The sequence below is a fragment of the Kogia breviceps genome, chromosome 5 (genome assembly GCF_026419965.1).
Source record: "Kogia breviceps isolate mKogBre1 chromosome 5, mKogBre1 haplotype 1, whole genome shotgun sequence".
Lineage (NCBI taxonomy): Eukaryota > Metazoa > Chordata > Mammalia > Artiodactyla > Physeteridae > Kogia > Kogia breviceps.
The window spans coordinates 122,597,870-122,618,259 of NC_081314.1; the positions used below are offsets into that span (position 1 = coordinate 122,597,870).

General features: G+C 34.0%; 1 protein-coding gene across 6 annotated transcripts in view; it reads left to right on the plus strand.

Annotated features, from left to right (window-relative positions):
* USP25 (ubiquitin specific peptidase 25) overlaps positions 1 to 20,390 on the plus strand; it is a 142,418-nt gene that overhangs the window by 104,266 nt on the left and 17,762 nt on the right. For 3 of the 6 annotated variants that reach the window (XM_059065616.2, XM_067034940.1, XM_067034939.1), the window contains 3 exons: positions 3,214 to 3,353; positions 7,963 to 8,076; positions 10,279 to 10,374. In XM_059065616.2, the coding sequence (XP_058921599.1) occupies positions 3,214 to 3,353; positions 7,963 to 8,076; positions 10,279 to 10,374 (350 nt within the window). The remainder of the gene's footprint in view (positions 1 to 3,213; positions 3,354 to 7,962; positions 8,077 to 10,278; positions 10,375 to 20,390) is intronic. The other 3 variants (XM_059065617.2, XM_067034941.1, XM_067034938.1) reach the window with 2 other exon arrangements.

A 20,390-nucleotide genomic window follows, 5' to 3' on the forward strand; every position in this document is an offset into this window, starting at 1 on the left:
GAAGTTTGGGTTTTTGTTTCCAAACTCCCAGAACTCGAATCCTTATAGGTTTACCTACTGTGATTACAGTACCACTTAAATAAGTTCCCTGGAAGATATTTACACAGGGAAAATTCTAGAGGAAATAGTTTTAGATGACATTTAGGGAAAATCATTCAGCATCACATAAGGTTTTTGGACTCGAATCCTTATGTGGAAGGAAACCTTGACGCTGGGGACCTAAGGTGTACTTGACTGTGTCAATCAGATAAAATTATGTTTTCTCTTAAGGACTTAATTTACATACATTGTCCAGGTTTCCCTGGCTTAGACCAGTGTCACACCAGATGGATTTCTTGGCCCTCATTGCATTAAGCTCACATCCTACTATCAACTACTGATATTTTATCTATTACAGTGAGAAAAGACAAAGAGGGAAAACACAAGTAATGAAAGCTGTATCAACAAGAAGTCTCTCTCTGTTAATCTGTAAAGCAGCTGACTTAAGCCACTTATGAAACCTTCCAGAAGCAGAAGACATGCTAAGCTGGAGTTGTAGTGGTTAAGATTTTCTTAACCTTTTCTATCATACAGGGACACTGAAAGAACATTGCAGTCCAAAGTCGGGAAATATAGAAATGAGGACATTTAACTTTTTTTAACTTCTTTACCTATCTCACACATTGTAAGCATTTCTTCCTTTAGTTTTCCTTGTCATAGTATATTTCACTCCCATTATCCTAATTACTCATACCCAATATTTAAGTCATCTTCATATCAGTCTCCAAACCTTTATGTCTAAAATGCATCTTGAATCTAACCAATTCTCTCTTTCTTGCCGTCTCTGTTATCCAAAAGAATAGTCGTTTCTTGCTCGTATTGCTGTAGTACCTTTTTTTTTTTTCTTGCTACGCGGGCCTCTCACTGCTGTGGCCTCACCCGCTGCAGAGCGCAGGCTCAGCGGCCATGACTCATGGGCCCAGCCGCTCCGCGGCATGCGGGATCCTCCCGGACCGGGGCACGAACCCGCGTCCCCTGCATCGTCAGGCGGACTCTTAACCACTGCGCCACCAGGGAAGCCCTGTAGTACCTTTTAGTACTTTCATTGACTTCTAGTTTTACTTTCCTCTCTAATCTTTTCTTTGCAGTGTGGTCAGAATAGTGTTCTTCAAACTTGACATGTTGCCATTGTATTTAAAATGTTTATTCACTTTCTTTGCCCTTCAAAACTTTTGTGACTCAGAGGCCTCCATTTTGTCCCTATCTGCATCATCTCTTGCCACCTCTCCCCTCTTGTAAGACTATAGTCCAACCATACTAGATGCCTTTTGGATTGAGCTTATGCTTACTTAATGGGCTGTTCATTCTTCCATTTTCAAACCTAATCCATTACCCTTCAGCTAAAAAGTCAGTTTATCTCATATCCCATAATCTAAATTACCCTTGCCCCATTTTATTCCTATAATGTATTATTATGATATTGTCACAATTCATATGAGTGATTCTTTGGTTAATAACTTTCTCTATAGTTGACTGTAAACTCCATGGGGGCAGGGACTGGCTGCTTTGTTCCCACTCAGAGTCCCAGTGCCTAGCCTAGTGCCAGGCACATAGTTAGACACTTAATTAGAATTCATTGGATAAATGAATGCTCATGCATCTATGTTGAAATTACAGTATTTCTTTTTGAATAATATTTCACTTTGAGAAAAGTTTTAGATTAGTAAAATATTGGAAAGGATGACAGTAATCCTGTCGTGTCCCACCAATTGATTGAGCAAGGACTCACTTAACCTATCCCAGTAACGCTGTAGAATATTTTAGTGTACTTTCTTATTTCTTTTCATCCATTCATTAGCTTACTAATTCATTTGTTCCATTAAGTTATTGTGTGCTTATTATATGCTAGGTGTTGAAGAAATAGCAATACAAAAGGGAGATAGCATCACTGCTCTTTCGATTCTTACAGTCTAGCAGGGGATATGGGCTTGAAACAAATACTTAACAAAAATAATGAAGTTATAGTTGTGGTAAGTACTATTAAATAGAAAGTATACGTTTACTCTAGAGCAATTATTCTCACCTGAGAGTGATTTTGTCCCTCAGATGGCATTTGACAATACTGGAAACATTTCTGGTTGTCACACCTGCAGGGACAGTACAACTGGCATCTAGTGGGTAGATGCCTGGGTACACAGGACAATCCTCCGCACCAAAGAATCATCTGAACCAAAATGTCAGTAGTATCGAGGCAGAGCTACCCTGCTCTAGAAATGGGGTTATCAGGAATACTTCCATAAGGAAGCGATATTTAAACTAAAGGATGTATAGAAGCTATTAGATGGGGTGGGGGGGAGAATTGGTGAACACACAGGCAAGGGGAAGAAAATGAGGAAAGATCCAAAAGTTGGAAGGTAAGCCTCTTCTCTGATGTATTAGATAAGCTGAAAAAAGGCTAGTATGTGTTCCTTTTTGAGTAAAGGGCAAAGGACACCAGGCGATGTTGGAGAGATAGGCAGAGGCCCATTTATATAATGCCTTGTAGGTCGTATAAGGATTTGGGGTTTGTCTGTTAAATACCCAGTGGACATTCAGAGTACATTGTTGCACCTGTGGGTTTCAAACTCAGAACATGGGCAGTAGATATAACTTTAGGAGTTCTTCACAGAAGTAGTATTTGAAGCCTTGAATTTATATTGGTACCAGTTTGGCAAGTTGTAATTGTTTTTCTCTGACAACACTCAGCTACCAGGAAGAGGTTCAGAAAAGATAGAAGGTTGGGTTCATTCGGGGTTAGGATTTTGTTAGGTAAGTATGAAAAAGGATACTGTGTCCAGAAAAACAGCTACTGTGCTCTCTACAGAAACTCAGACCAGGATTGTTGTACAAACCACCCCCTACTTCTTTTTTTTTTCTCTTTTTTGGTAGAATGCTCGTAATTTTCCAAAGTTAGACTTTGATACTTACCATGACAAAAAAATTTACTATGAATTTCTTAGCATAAACTATAATGAGTGCTTTCTTCAGTAATTATTTGACTACTCTTGAGATCTGATTCTTTCTTTTGGTAAATTCTGGGGGAAGTGCTGTATATTGAAGCATGTATTACTTTAAATTGAGTAAGTAAAGTAAAATTAATTATTGTATAACTTCAAATGAGAAATAAATAACATATATCTTAGTATAGACTCACTGATTTATATTAGATATACAATTGATTCTTTTCTCATGAAGCACAAGCAGGAGAACCAGAATATCTAGAGCAGCCATCAAGAAGTGATTTCTCAAAGCACTTGAAAGAAGAAACTATTCGAATAATTACCAAGGCATCACATGAGCATGAAGATAAAAGTCCTGAAACAGTTTTACAGTCGGTAAGAATTTTTCTTTTAGCTCTCTGAACATACCCATCAATGTTCACGAGGTTTCCTAGCAGTATAAGGAGGATGACCTGTCTGGGAGTCAGGAGAGACCAGGCCAAAGGACGGCTGTGCTTGAACATGATGAGTGATTGCAGGTGTCACCTGACTGCCAGGCTGTAATTTCCTCAGCTGTAATTTTTTAAATGCTTCTTCTAAAAAAAAATAAGTTTCTATCATCCTGTTAGAGAATTATGAAAAATTATAATCATAGACTAAACTAGTCATTTGATTTGGAACTTAAAAAAGAGAAGTACAAAATTTAGCATTATTTTTCTTTTCCCTCAACCCCTTCTCCCATCTTTAGTCTTATTATTACATTGGAATAGTTGGGAATATAAGGTATAAATTTCATTGTTTCATGGACTGTATTTAACAAAATACTAGATAGTCTAGGTTAGAGTATTATTAGTAGAATAAATATGATATTATGAAACACTTTATGCATATTTCAGTAGTGTCCTGTATAAAATTGTCATTATAAGCCTCCTTTATTGATAATTTTCAAGTATTCAAGTGTGTCTTTTTATAACAGTAAGTTGAGCACATTGGTATTGCATTTCGTTTCAATGAATAGGATATTCTGAGAGATGTTGTTTCAAGAATTTCATACTATAAAACTATTCAGTTGCTATAGTCATTTATTTTTTATTTTATTAGTGAGCACAAGCAACTCTAATACGAGTTTCATGATAGCTAATTTTAGGATTTGAAGATTCCACTCCTAGAGTGCTAAAGTGAACAGGACATGTAATTTTTCAACACATAATTTTCCACTGAGTGATCTTAATCTCAACAATAGCCTGCTAATTACAGTGATGTCTTTAATATGATAAGATCTTGATTAACCAAAATGTTCAATTAATAGGGTATTCTGTTAATTATGTTTTGATGAACAAAGTAATCAAATTATTTTAAAATTTAATTTCCTTTTTGAAAAAGTTTGATTATATATCATCTTACCATAAAAATGTATTAATATAGATAGATTTTTTTTGATCATTTCAAGTTTTGCAAATGTCCCTAGAGACTGAAAAACTTGAGATGAGGAACTGCTAACTCTAAAGCACTTCCTGAAAAATGCTTCTTTTAATAGATCTGGGATTTCTACTTCTTGGGGGATGGTAGAAGAAACCCTAGGGAGGGAGAAAAAGCACAGGAGTAGATAACAAGGGAGGAATATTTTTGCCTGATATAAAAAAAATAATTTGCCAGGGCTTTTGCTAATTAAGTTTTTTATTTGTTAGAGCCTACATTATGGTTAATAAGTATCATTCTTTTAACTGGTATCAGAAAGCTGGAAGCATTACTTAGCTTAATGTAGAATCATGATTTTTTTTTTTTTTTTAGTTTGGCTAATCATGTGTAATTTAAATTTAAATTTGTAGAACTCAGCACTTAAATTTTGATTGATTAGTTTATTCATATGGATATCATCTTATAATCTAGCAGTCTACTGCTTCACCTTTACTTGAAAAAAGATGGCGTTGAGGGAATATGATAACTAGCATAAATATTTTTCTATCTGGCATATCTTCTGGAGTAGCACCAATAGTTGGCCACATTGTCTGTATAAATTCTACAGCATGTCTAAGAATATATTAATCATGACTGTCTGACCAGTGGTTCCTAGTCTCATGGTCAGTTGCTTAGGATCATGGTAACCACCTAACTGGGTTTTCTCATTTAAAGGTATACCTTAGAAACTAAATTTCAGAGTCTTCATATTTGAGGATTAAATAGTCCTGGGTTTTTGAATATTAATTTTCCTTCTTGCTAGCTATGCAAACTTGAATAAATTGCTTAATTTTTCTAAACCTACTTTTCTTTTATATAAAATGGAGGTGATTGTCGGATGAATTAAGATCTTTTTTTTAAGTGCCTAGCATGTAGTGTAGGCCCTAAGTCGCTCTTTATTTCCTTCTGTTACTTAAATCCTAAACCTTTCACAAATATACAATAAATATATTTTTTTATTTTATAAAACTTTATATAAAGTTCCAACCTTAGTAGAAGAAGAATTTCCTGGAAAGCTTAGAATCACAGGAACCATAGAGAGATACTCTCCAAATGTTTAGACAGCTTGCTTTTTAGAAGAATGTCTTTCATTTTAAGTGAAATATTTTAGAAAATTTAAAAATTCAAAAAAGTAGACTCTAAGAAAGGATCATGCATATTTCCACTACCCAAAGTTAATCACTTAATAAGTTGGTATGTTTACTTTCATTCTTATTTTTATATACAGATTTGGGATTTATTTTTGTAATTGAGTTACTAGTGCATATAAAATTTTATATCTTAGCTTTTCTTCTTTTAATCACTGAATATAACTGTTTCCCCATGTTACAAACTAGAAAACATTTAATGATTGAATAGTATTCCATTAAGTGATTAAATTCTTTTTTACTTACTCATTCCCCCTTATATATTGATTTCTACTTTTACATTATAAGTAGGCTGTTAAAAATGAAACTTTTTCCATATTTCTGGTTATTTCTTTAGATTAGATTCCCCATAAGTTAGTAGGTTAAAAAGGTATGAGCGTATTAAGGGAGCCAAAGGTGTTGAAGATATATAGCTTTCTAATCACCCTTTTATGGGATCACTTTTTTAAAAAAATGTATTTAATAGATTTCAGGCAATTAATAAAAATCTTTGTGTTCTAATTATTTTTACAACTTATTAACTGAGGAACTTATCTTTAATCTTTTCCAAGTTCAGCCTTTGTTAAGGTGTTCATATGGGACCTGACAGTAATTGGAAAATGTAAATGTACTTTACTTCAGTGAACCCTAAAATTCTTTATATGAAAATTTTTTATGGTACTTTAGGATATCTAAACTTGATGGACACAGAATAACTACAAGTGCCCAAAATTTCTTCCCTTTTTCAACTTTCACCCAAATAATTAATTAGTATTATTGCTGTTTAAGCTCTTCTGTGGCAACTGGAAAGGATTATAGAACATTTATTTTTCCTAAGTGCAGTTTTTTTTCAAAGGAAACGTCATTTTGTAAGGATAAGTATTCTAAGGAATACATTTTCTGGTTGCTACTTGCCTTAAATTTGTATTTTTTCTTCTTAATATTGTATTGTTTTGGGTTGGTTTGCTTATGAGAAATTTTTCACCAAAAGTTCAGACAAATTTCTTAGTTTACCTGCTTATATTTCACTCTTGTGAATGGAGACGTAGGACAATTCTTCCTCTCAAACGCTGGAAGGATTAAAAATCCTTAATTAAATGTCATAGAACAAGCTTATCTCTGAAAGTAGTAATGTTGGGTTAGGATTATTCAGGTATAAGCAATTTCAAGAAGTATAATAGTATAATATTTGTAATACCTATCATTTATAGAACAACAGTTAATGTGTCAGGTTTTGGGTTAGCTGAATATTAGCTCTCACGATCATGACAACCATGCAGGTTGGTTGTTTCCTTTTGAAAAGTTGAGGACTCAAACAGAATGAGGAAAGCTTTTCTGAAAATGTTATGGTTAAAAACAACATTTCTTTTAAAGGAAGCAATGCTGGTCTTGGCCATTATTCTTGTTTTATTGTTCAGTTAAACTTTTCCTGCATATGTACTTTGGAAAAGTCAGAAAGCCTTCACATCACTAAAATTTACCTGTATTTTAAACTGCAGTAAAACCACTCTGTTTTTATTAAAATTTTCTGTTTATTTGATGTCAAAAGTAAAGTTCATCTTTGCTTAGGGAAATTTTTTTTGTGCAATTTGAAATTACTTAAGCAAGCTGCTTTCAAGCACCTTTAAGTATTTCTGAAATTTGATTGTAGGTAAATAGTGAATATGCTAGTTATAAATCTGTTTAGTAAAGTAAGATCCTTGTGAAATCTGAACAGTGTTTTGAATGAACCATATTAGTGTCTTTGAGTGGACTTTCTGGATTTCACACTGGCTTCCACTCCATTAGTTTGGGTTAGTGAAATTCTTAGAATTCATTAACAAAGAAAAGAAGAATCTGACTGAGTTTTTAAAAATGGATATCACTTTCTAGCAGCTTTCCCCCAAACAAGAATTCACTGGACACTCATGATGTAAATATATTGTACTAGGTCTCATAGGCTGCGACCGAGTGGGTTTAAACACAGTAGAGTGTGGATATTAAGTGGCTATACAATTGATTATTAGAAAGGTAAAATCATAAGAAAGAAAACTTACAGACTGTCCTGGATTCAGAGGAGGTTATACCTTACTTTGATGGAGATATCAAGAAAGTCTTTGTGGAGTTATTAGAATTTTAAAAAGTAAATAAAACTTTCACCTGTAAAGACAGCAGTAGGAAATACAACTTCAGTATTAACTATTTTTAAGAATTTGAAGATGCTTTGTGGGAAAAAGAAATTAAAATTTAGTTAGTGAAAGCTGGAAATCTTGTATTATTACCTGATTAATGCATTTGCTTTAATGTTCAGTTTTAGATGTTTTCATTTCATACTAAAAAATGCAGGTAATTTAAAAAGGATCAAGAGTCTATGCACTTAGAAACTGAGTGCTTCCATTGTGCTCTTTTCTAATGTTCACACTAATGATTTTCTTCTGCAGAAACCTGAAAATACCACAAGCCAACCACCTTCTAACCAGCAAGTTGTAGAGGTGGCGATTCCTCATGTAGGGAAATTTATGATTGAGTCAAAGGAGGGGGGTTATGATGACGAGGTACCTTTATTATAGCCCTCTGCACTGTTTCCACTTGTTTTTTGCTATTTAATGCAAGTACTTTGGGCATGCCTGCACCCTCACATTGTCTATTGCTGCATAACATACAGCTTTGCCACCCACAGTCTGAAATTGCCTTACCAATTGCTGACAGTACTTCAAATTTCAAATGAAAATTTAAGTAGAAAGCTTATGGATTTGTCAAAAGCATAATTTTATGTTGCTAGAGTTAATTCTTTTGTGCAGACATAGGATTTGTTTACTCTCAGGTTGATAGGTTTTGATAAGGTTTGTTTAATTAAATACAAATTTTGAGCACTTAAAAATATTTTGCTTGCCTACTTTCCTTGAATTATTGATTATAACACTTTGCCCACCATTTCCTACCAGAAGATCCTACAATCTGATTAGATATAGATTAGATACAGATTAGTGTATAGATAACTGTTTTGTTTTGTTTTCTTTTCTTCTGCACCCTCTGTGTGACTGAATTGAATGATGCATCAACATGGTCGAATGCCTACCAGTGTTGCATACACGGGGCTCCTCCATCTATCTCTTCTTACTGCCCCACTGTTAATTCTCATCTACTTAGTTTTCTAACAGTATGGAGGCATTTTTGTTTCCCATGATATGGTTCTTGGGAATCCAGATGAAAATTGCTATTGTCCTGATCCTATCAGATTTTTTTTCCCCTTTACCACTTTTTTCTTTACACTGTTCAGTTTTGATTTTTTCTGTATTTGAGAGGGGGTACAGAAACAGTAAAGCTGTTTCTGAATAGTAACAACAGAGAAGACAGACCCTGGATTCTATCATTTGTTAGTTTTTACTGGCATGGATGAGAATTGAATGTATATTGAATAGTTTTTTCCAAGTAATGTTTTTTTCAGACTTACTTCAAGGTTATAATTAAACTCTTATATGAGTTAATCACCAAAATCAGAGGTATCATAAAGACATTACTATTACTGTGCTACTGTACGAAAGCATGGGCCATAAAGAGAATAAGAAGCAGGTTTGTGAGTGAGGAACTTGCCAGAAGGATTTTCTGAAGCAGTTAATGTTAGGTATATTGCAACTGTCAGTGTGTACTCCAAAATAAATACTATGGGTAATAGGTTCAGTGAATCAGAGGTAATAGATGCAGTCTCTTTATTGCTCTAATATGATAGCTTCATAGTGTCTTGAATTGTTTCACTTTGCAGATATTTTAAAATACAAACATTTAAGAATACAGTCATCTCTTGGTATCCGTGGTGGATTGGTTCTAGTACCCTCCCTGTCCCCAGCAGATACAAAAGTCCACAGTTGCCCAAGTCCATTATACAAAATGGCATAGTACATAATAAACTATTATGAAGACAAAGAAATACTTAAATATTTAGTACTTAATAGCAGTGCATTTTTCTGTTTAACTATTACCATGTTGGTGCTTGCAGATTATGGAAACTGGCATGTTTTTAATAAAAATGTTAATTTGTTGATCAAGCACCTTAGTGCTTGTTTTAGGGTGAGTCTTCTGGCATTTAGAAAAGTAGAATTGTGATTAATCATTTAACACTACCTTTTGTGCAAGTGCTTATGCTGTTGGCAGAGTTTTGTGTTTTGTGTATATGTTTTTTTTAATTCATTGGAGTGATAGTTTAACAGTGCATGTGCCTTGTAACTTTTAAAAATAAGTCATATGGGTACAGGGCTGCTGCTTAGATATATTTAGACTGTATGGTTGTGCAGGCAAGGGTGCCTGGCCATCTGGCAGAAGTGGAGTTGGAATTGAGCTAATGCTGAGCTCCCCGAGCCTTAAGGAAGAGGCATCTTTTTTAATAAAAAGAGTGTTGCTTTTTCTAAATGGTTCTATTAGAGAGCAGCACATTTTTCTAAATTGTTTGGCAGGAAGGGGGTGCCTTTTTAAAAAATTCTTCAGACAGGATGCCTTTTTGTACTTTGCACAAAGGCACGATGTCAGCTAACTGTGGCCCTGTATGGAAGATTTCGAGATACTTACATGCATATCAGACCACATTTGCTACAAAAAAATGCAACGTTTGATTTATAAATAGTGAAAAACAAAGGACTTTTAACATGCATGTAAAAAACAAAGGACTTTTAACTTGCATGTAAAGGAATTATTTTGGTTTTTTGATTTTTTTTTTTTATGATAACCATTCAAAAGTTCTTACTTTAAATCCCTTGTGGCAGATCATGATGACACCGAACATGCAGGGTATTATCATGGCGATAGGTAAATCCAGGAATGTATATGACAGGTGTGGCCCCGAAGCAGGGTTCTTTAAGGTACAATGAACATTTTCATTTTATTTATTTATTTTTTAAAGAAACTTCTTTAAATGTTTTATTTCCTTGAATTAAATTTGTTTTCCTATATACTTTCTCTCTTCCTATCCATGGCTAATCATGGCCACCTAATGTTCTAGGGGTTTCTTTTATGCATGAATCTAAGACTGATTATTCTTTTTAAAGTCAGATAATTAAACAAAAACAAAGCAATTTACCTGAGTTATCCAAATAGTACACCTCTGATTTGTTAGCAGAAATTTATTGTATTTGTATTTGAAGCAAATAAAGGGTATTGATGGGCAAAAATAGGAACTGAGTAAATGCTTCTGGTAATAGTTTGTTTCTCCTCTGGTAATACTGTTAGTATTACAATATTTGTCTTTAATTTTATTATCATTTCATACTAAATTGCATTTAGTTGTTCTTAAAATGATTCATTCATTTATTATCTTATATTTCTTATTTGTTTTCTCCATAATTAATTTTAATATCCTAGTCATTTCAAGACTTGAGACCATCAAGCTGATGCATTATTTCATGACTAAATCTTTATTCCCTCTAATACCAGATCTATTGTTTTGATTACATTATTATTTGTTCTTATATATTTGAAAGATGAAAACACTGTGTTTGGTTTGTCACTTTCTTTAGGTTAACCAAAGCCAACTGATTATTTTACACACACACACACACCCCGGCCCCTTTTAGCGTTTGTTATTTAAAAAAAAAAAACAGCTTTATTAAGGTATAGTTCACTTCGACAAAGCTACATGTTCCCTTTCTTGACATTTAAAATCTAAAATTTTCCCTTAATGTTCTATACCACCATTCACTGCAATCTTTAAGAAACTGCTTATTTTCAGTGTTTCTTTCAGTATATGGCATAAACAAAGGCCTTGTGAATAGTAGCCTTATATCAATAAACACTTTTGGACTGGTTAGAATTAGAGTGACCAATCATCCTGGTATGCCTGGGACTAAAGGGTTTCCTGGGATATAGGACTTAGGTGCTAAAGTGTTGAAGTTCTGGCAGACTGGTCCCAAGATGAGTTGTTTACTCTGTTAAGATCCCATGAGAGGGGCTTCCCTGGTGGCGCAGTGGTTGAGAGTCTGCCTGCCAATGCAGGGGACACGGGTTCGTGCCCCGGTCTGGGAAGATCCCACATGCCGTGGAGCGGCTAGGCCCGTGAGCCATGGCTGCTGAGCCTGCGCGTCAGGAGCCTGTGCTCCAAAACGGGAGAGGCCATAACAGTGAAAGGCCCGCGAAAAGATCCCATGAGAGAGGTTGAAAAGTACTCTTACCAAAAAAAAAAAAAGAAAAACAACTTTTTTTTTTTTGTGGTACACGGGCTTCTCACTGTTGTGGCCTCTCCCGTTGCGGAGCACAGGCTCTGGACGCACAGGCTCAGCCGCCATGGCTCACGGGACCAGCCGCTCCGTGACATGTGAGATCTTCCCGGACCGGGGCACGAACCCGTGTCCCCTGCATCGGCAGGCAGACTCTCAACCACTGCACCACCAGGGAAGCCCGAAAAACAACTTTTATGTTTAAAAATTAATCCTTATTCCTGGGCAGTCTACATTTCTTTTCTTAGGAAACACTAAATATGTGTGTTCAAAAGTTTTCTTCTGTTTCTTTTGGAAGAGTTATCTGTCATTGATAGTACCATTGTAATCTTTGTCAAGTTGGGTATCTTTATCTATCTTCCAGTTGAACTGGAAACTTCACTTTTATTAAATTAATACCAGCATGTATTTTAAAGAGCCAACTTATTATACATACTACAAACAACAGTAGTCACATCATATGCCTCCCACCCCCAGCTCTGGTAACAGCTTTCAGTTATTTCATCAAATCCTTTTGGCATTAATTCTATATCTTTAAGTAGAATGCTTGTGATTTTATGATTCTTAGTTTACACATTTCCTGTTGAATTCCCTACCATGGGACGTGAATGATGAGCCCTCTTTATTCTCCTGCCCCGTATACACACACCAGCACATACAGTTTTCATCCCTCCATCAACATACACGCAGTATGTGTATAAGAATCTTGTTATTTGATTAATTCAAAATTCTCAGCTTGTATTATTATTTCTTGTGTGCTACTCAGGGTTGAACTAAGTCATACATATTATTACTTTTACTTCTTTTCCCTCATCTTTCATTTTCCTTGGAATTGGTTGTTTTGTTTTTTGTTTGCTTAGTTTTTTGCTCTGTTCTTTGTCAGCTTTATTTTCTTGTGGAATTCTATTCTGGAGCTTTATGACCTGCTTCCAGTTTGCATTGGTTTTCCTTTATTCCTGGTATATAACTGATGTCTTGAGATCTCCTTTCATCATCACTTTGGGGATGCCCTTTGCATCTTCTCCTTTGTGTATTTTCTGTATCTCATATATTTGTCTTTTTAAATTTACCCTCTTGATTTTGATGCAGCACAAAATCTCTGAAATTTATATTTGTATATTTTCATCTATCTGTAATTGAGGAATATGTAGGTGAACATTATCAGTTTATAATTAACATATACTTTTGGTATAGGTAAATGATTAACATTTGGAAAGTTCTAGCTGATAATATAAAATTTGAGAAAATTTGTCATATAAATAGCAAAAATAATGTATACAAATGCAATCATTCAGTGATATGGAGGTGTCTTAAGTAAAACTAATAACGACAGTCTCTGCTTCTGCCCTGTTGTAACCACTTCTAACATTTGTATAACCTTTCTGGTTTTTTCCTTTTGTTTTTAAAGACATGCATATATAGAGAAATTTTTTAAGTTTTACTCTTCATATTATTTTGTAACTTATATCACTCAGAAATATATTGTGGGTATTCTTAAAGTTAAGACAATATATCTACCACATTATCTACACCACCTGCATTTAGTATTCTGTGGTATAGATGTCTCTCATTTATTATATATTACTCTCTCTGTGCACGTATGTCCTATATTTTTTCCCAGTCTGCCATTTCTGTTTGAATTTAGTTTATGGTACCTTTTTCCATAAAGAAGTTTAAAAACTACTGTGCTATCTATACTATCTTTCTTCTCCTTTCTGGATTCTGGAGTTTCAGTGCTATACAAAACGTCTTCTTCAGCCTAAGGTATTATAAATTTTCTGGAATATTTTCTTAAAACGCTTTTCTTAATAAATTTTTATTTCATAAGTTTAAAAATACCCTATTTACATTTAACTCAGTAGCTTTTTTTTTTTTTTTTTTTTTGCGGTATGCGGGCCTCTCACTGTTGCGGCCTCTCCCGTTGCGGAGCACAGGCTCCGGACGCGCAGGCTCAGCGGCCATGACCCACGGGCCCAGCTGCTCTGCGGCATGTGGGATCCTCCTGGACCGGGGCATGAACCCGCGCCCTCTGCATTGGCAGGTGGATTCTCAACCACTGTGCCACCAGGGAAGCCCTCAGTAGCATTTTATTTGGGCTTTCTGCATTCTATATTAATAAAAAAATTGCTGTAAGTTTTTATTTGGGGACTATCTTCCTCAGGTTTGACGTCATGCTTATTAAGTTCATTTAGTAAATGTATTTGAGCTCTCCTGTTTTTCTTTAACTCTAGTGTAGTTTACATAGGAATTAACTGTTCCATAAGAGTAAACTAGAACTCACTCATAAAAGCCATATGAGCTTAGCCCCTTTTTTGGTTATAGGTCTTTTGACAGACTTTTGGTTCCTTTTACAGCAGTTGACCTTTTAATTGTTCTATGTGTTCTTGGCAATTGACTCTAATCATTATCGACATTCAGTATTTAAATCACAAAATATCTACATAGCACAGAATCTAACATATGATTCCCTTTGTCTTCCTATGTTCCCTAAATCAGATATAATATAGTTTTAATTTTCTTTCTTTTTAATGCTTAGTTTATTATAAATTGAGGGAAAGAGTTGGTTTTTTTTTTTTTTTTTTCTTCTATCCTGTCCCATTACCCAAAAGAACTTTGTTGGGTTTATTTTATATTAGCTTTTTGGCTGTAAGAAGAAGTTTTTCAACTCTGTGCGTGTTTAAGGACTTCTGTATATGGATTTCCTTATGCATTATGATCAGAACAATTTTTAAAATGTTATGTATGTTTGCTAGTAGTAAAACCATGTGATGAAAATGTTCGCTTTGTTACTGATAAAAAGATAAGTTGGGAAATGAAACTTACATCTAGCTGGGTAAGTGGATTTGCTAAGGATTAACTTTTGAATTGGGAAGGGTTACCAACCCAGTCAGTCACAGTTCCTATTTCAACCACAGGCCCTCCCACATGGGAGTCTGCCCCTTTACACAGAATATTAAGGAGTTAATAGGCAGGCAGATCTGGAAAAACAAATGAGAAAAGACATTACCTAAGTCCTTTTCCCAAGTTGACTCTGTTTGTTAAGATTAGTTTTCACTGTTAACAGAAAGTCCCCAAATCATAGTGGCTTAAAGACAGAAGTTTCTGTCACGTAAAAACAAAATCCAGGGAAAGTCAGTATGAGGCTACTGTGATGAGCAAAAAATAAAAGCCAGAAGGAAAAAAAGGAATAATATTCTCAAAGTACTAGTTGCCTGTAAGTATATGTACAAGGGTGGGAGTGGGAGGGTCACATCATAATTATAATCGGATTAGTATAACTTTTTTCATTTATTTTCAAAGGCATTAAAATTTCGTTTTTGTACATTTTTTTTTGTCTGTACCTATTAAAGTGCCCTTAGGATTTTAGTGAAGCAATAACACTTCTATATTATGAAACTTTTTTTCCTTACTGGTTATTTCATTGCTTCATAACAATTGTTCCCAGTTGACATAACTTTATTAAGTTTGTTTTTTACTTTATAAATGCCTGTTATTATTACCCCTCTGTTTATTCAGTAGTTATAAAAAATATTTCTGGGCTTCCCTGGTGGCGCAGTGGTTGAGAATCCGCCTGCCGATGCAGGAGACACGGGTTCGTGCCCTGGTCCGGGAAGATCCCACATGCCGCGGAGCAACTAAGCCCGTGAGCCATGGCCGCTGAGCCTGTGCGTCCGGAGCCTGTGCTCCGCAACGGGAGAGGCCACAACAGTGAGAGGCCCGCATACCGCAAAAAAAAAAAAAAAAAAAAAAAAAAAAAAATTTCTGTTAAGATGTAAAACATGCTGAAAAGAACACAGTTCGTGAGTTTACAGCTCTGTGAATTACCACAGAGTGCACATATTCATGTAACTATCAACCAGGCCAAGAAATAGAACATTATAGTATTCCAGAAATTACCTTTGTTTGTTCTTTCTATGAACTACACTTTCCCCCATCCAAAAGTAGATGTTATCTGAACTTCTAACAATGTGAGTAAGTTTTCTTGTTGAACTTTATATACCTAGAATCTTTTACTATAGGTCCTTTTGTGTCTGGCTGCTTTTACTGAAGAACATGTTTGGAGCTTCATATATATTATTGGATATAGTTAGAATTTGTTCATTCTCTTATGGTATTCCGTTGTATGACTACACTATTTTTTTTCCCATTCTGGTGATGGGCATATTCAAAAGGTATTTCCTGCTTATATCAAGGTACTGTACTAAATCCAATGAATATAGCTGGGGAAATGATGGACTGAGTTCCTGCCTTAATGAAGCTTACTTTCTAGGGGGAAGCATACACTAATTAGAGTCATAATTAGTATGTTAAAGGAGCAGTTTGTGGAAAGAGACCTTATACTGGAAAAACAGAGCTGTTATCTAGAGGGCTTCTTAGAGAAAGCGATGTTTAAACAAATAAAATATACATATACCAAAACATAGAATGTAAACATTTCTTCTCTCTCACTTTTAAATTTTCACTCCACAGTTAGCTTCTATTGATTATTTCTTGTATATGCTCTTAAGTAGGTAAATGAGACTGATATTCAATACTCAACCATACATTATAATTTAAATAAAAATAGAAGTATGCTCTATCTTTTCTTTTTCTAGTTTTTTTTTCATGTAATGTGGTGGATGATTATTCATGTCATGATTTGTAGATTTATTGTTTTTCATAGGTACATTTTATTTCCTGTTGAGCTTACCAAAATTTATTTAAACATTTTTTTAGAGCAGGACATTCCAGTTTTTTCCTTGTTATGACAAACATGGATGGATCTAGTGATGGATCTGGCCACCATAAAGGCTGATGGGATTAGTATCTCAGAATTCTTACAGCTTATTCAGGGCCTAGGCTAGAAAGTTCTGTCCCAGGCGAGCTGTTACTAGCAAAGGCTCTATGGTCAGATGCCTGGGTTTAAATTCTAGCTTTATCACTTAATTTTGTGATCTTAGGCAATTTACTGACATTATCACGGCCATTTTTAAAATTTATAAATGAGAAGTTATCTTGAGAATTAAATGAGATAATCCATGTAGACATCATTGGACAGTGTCTGTCACATAAAGTGTCAGTGTCACATAAAGAACACTCACAAATTGTAACTTTTATTAAATTTATTACCATTTTTGTTGCTGGGCATTTAGGTCATTTCCACTATTGTTATGAACACTCTTGTACATATATCATTTGAAAACTCATGTGAACATAGCGTAGTAGAATTTCCAATGTACTGTCATTGATGCTTAGCTGACAAAATGATATAAAAAGGGTAATCCCATTATTTTATGTATCTTTGATCTTTAGTTAGGCTAAGTTTCTTTCTGTAAATTTTTTGGCAGTTGGTATTTCTTATGTTAACTGCCTGTCCATTTTTTGCACACTTTTTTTTTCTTAAGTTAAATGAGCATCTGATCTGCTAAGAAATTTGATTCATCTATAATTTGAAAATTATATTTTGTGGTTTGTCATTTATCTTTAAATTTGTTTTTGGTGTCTTAACTGTACATGTTTTTAATCTTATAAAATATAACAATATTTCCTTAATGGATTTGAGACTATATGATCACTTCTAAAATTATGCAAATCTTTAATTGTTACTTTAATGATTTTTATTGTTTGATTCCCAGATATGAGATTTCAGTTTTCTCCATATAGAGAAATATCCAAAAAGTCCAAACGTATCATGACTTGTGACTAATGCAATTCTTTGCACACTGACTTAAAATACTGTATCATATATTAAATCCCATTTATAAGTGTGTCTCTTTGGGTCTCTCTGTTCCATTGATCATTTTTCTGTTTTTGAACATTACACTTATTTACATTATGGACCATTTATAATATATTTTGATATTTGGTAGTAGAAACACCTCTTAATTTTTTTTCTTTTATAAATAGAAAGTTTGGCAAGTTTCATTTTTTCTTTTTTGATAATTTTTAACAAACTGCAACTTGTCTCCTTAAATCCTTTCAGAATTTGATTGTATTTGCATTATATTAAGTTACAGTGAGGTGGATAATTATATTTTTCAGTATTTTGAGTCTTCTCAGAAAGGAACATAATATGAATCTTCAGTTTTTTGGTCCTCTCTTATGTCCTTAAGGTTTTATAATTTTACTTCATAATGTTCTTATACCTTCTTTCTTAATCTAATATTAGATATATAAAAATTATTTCTGTGAAGCGAGTTGTTTATCCTCACTTTTAACACCAAATTATTGGTAGGGTTGGTTGTGGAAAAACTAATTACTTTTATGTATTTATATTGTATCCAATTACTTTATTGAACCCTTTATATTTTCTAATAATTTTTTGGTTGATTCTCTTGATTATTTCAGTAAACTGCCTCCCAATAACTATCTCATTATTGGGATAATTTCCATTATGCTTATTTCTTATTTCTGGTTTTTATTATGTTGACCAGCCTTTTCAGAATATAAATAATAAAATAATGGTAGTAAACTCCTTTGTGTAGTTCCTGAGTGTAAGGTGAATGTTTCTAGTGTTTTATTATTAAATAGAATGTGTAGTATTGGTTTTTTACAGATCCTGTCTTATACATTTAAAAGCACTTTCTTAAATTTACAGTTAAGAGTTTTCTTTTAAACTGGTTGGTATTGGAATTTAGATAATATTTTTAATGCATCTATTTGAGATGCTGAGCAGATTTCTCCTTAACCCTTGCAAAGTAAGGATCTTAGCATTCCTCTATCTTTTTTTTTAGTCATTGTAAACACTATCTGTTCCTGTATATTCTGTATGTACACAAGGTAGTTTATAAAAAATAGATTTCGGGGGCTTCCCTGGTGGCGCGGTGGTTGAGAGTCCGCCTGCCGGTGCAGGGGACACGGGTTCATGCCGCGGAGCGGCTGGGCCCGTGAGCCAGGGCCGCTGAGCCTGCGCGTCCGGAGCCTGTGCTCCGCAACGGGAGAGGCCACAACAGTGAGAGGACGGCGTACCACCAAAAAAAAAAAAAAAAATAGATGTGGGTCTTGGCATCTATGTTCACTGACAAAATTGATCTATACTTTCTTATTTAAAAAATATTTGTCAATTTTTGATATTCAGATTATACTAGTTTTATATAATCATTAAGGAGGCTTTCCCCCTTTTTCAGGTTCAGAGCAGTTTAGATACAGGAATCATCTGGTCTTTGAAGATCTGACATGCAGCACAGGTCTAAAACAGAATGGGCCTTTTCCTTTATTGAGCATAAATCTTAGGCAACCTTTTCAATTATCTATATTTTTTCTGTGTCTCTTGAGTTTTTCTGCCTCTTAATGTAATTCTGATAACTTATATTTTCCTAGATGATCATCTGTTTAATAAAGATGTTATAGTTTATTGGCATAAAGTTATGTATTATTCTTTTATAAATTTTAAAACTTTTTCCTGTATTTTTGGTATTATCACCTTCCTTATTTCTGGTGTTGTTTTCTCCATTTTTTGGTCTTCCATTCAGCTTTTTGGAAAGAAAAGCCTTTGGTGGTCTTTATCTAATTGCCACATTATTTTATTTCTTCTACTTTATTTTGGTTTATTTTCTTCTTCTAGCTTCTTGAAGTAAATGTTATTCTGTATTGCTTAAGCTGGAATTTTCCTTTACAAATCTGGCTGTGTCCTTTAGGTTTTGAGATCTCATATTCCCAGTATTAATATAATTTTGATTCCTTTGGTCCAAGAATAATTTAGAACAGTATTTTTAAATTCCTAAGTGTTTAGTTTGGGAATTATCTTTATTTTTAATTCCTATTTATATTACATTGTGCTCAAAGAATATAACCTATATGATTCTGTCCCTCTGGAATTTGAAGTAGTTTTTCTTCATCTCTTAGTACACTATCAGTTTTTAAAATAAACAATTTTAAAAATAAAATGATACACCTACCTTCTGAATTTTACTCCAGCTGATTTTCCCTTAGACCTTACTGCCTCCAGAGTATACTGTATGTTTGTATTTTTGACATTTTCTAACGTATACCTATACTTACATCAAAATAGTCTATAAGAAGTTATAAATTTAGAATATGTTTTATCATATGATTTAGAAAAGTAGAAAAAAGTCTAAGTAGAAATCGTTTGGAAGAAGATTTCAAAAGAGAGAGACTTGAACTAGTCTCATTGAATGAGTCATGTGTGGCTAGATCGGGAATGCTCAAGGACATCATGCATGTAGAGAACTTAAGGAGCAAAGACGTGTGCATTTGTGGGGAATCGAACCTGATCTGGGTAGAAGAGTAACAGGAAATAAGACTGAATAGGTTAACACTGAGCCAGATTAGTAGGCCCATGTTAAATGTTAATGGTAGATTGTGTACAGCTCTCCTAAATATACCAGTGTGGAACACCTTGTTGAAAATCTGAAGGAATATGTATGGTTGCAGTATATTGTAGAAGTCAGAAAACTTCTTGAGAAGGAAGTTCATAAACAAAAAAAAGTTGATAAATTAATTTATGCTGATAAAATGTGGTATTTTGTGTTTGAAAAATTGCTCCTAGATATTTAGAAGTACCTTTCTACCTCTACTGGTTTAATAAAACACCTATAGATTATGACTCACTAAAATTGGGAGAATCTTAAATAGAGCAAAATCAAGAGATAAACATAATCTTAGAGTTAAAGATGATGTATATTCTAGCTCTCTAATAGAAATCTATTTACTATTTATAAAAAAAT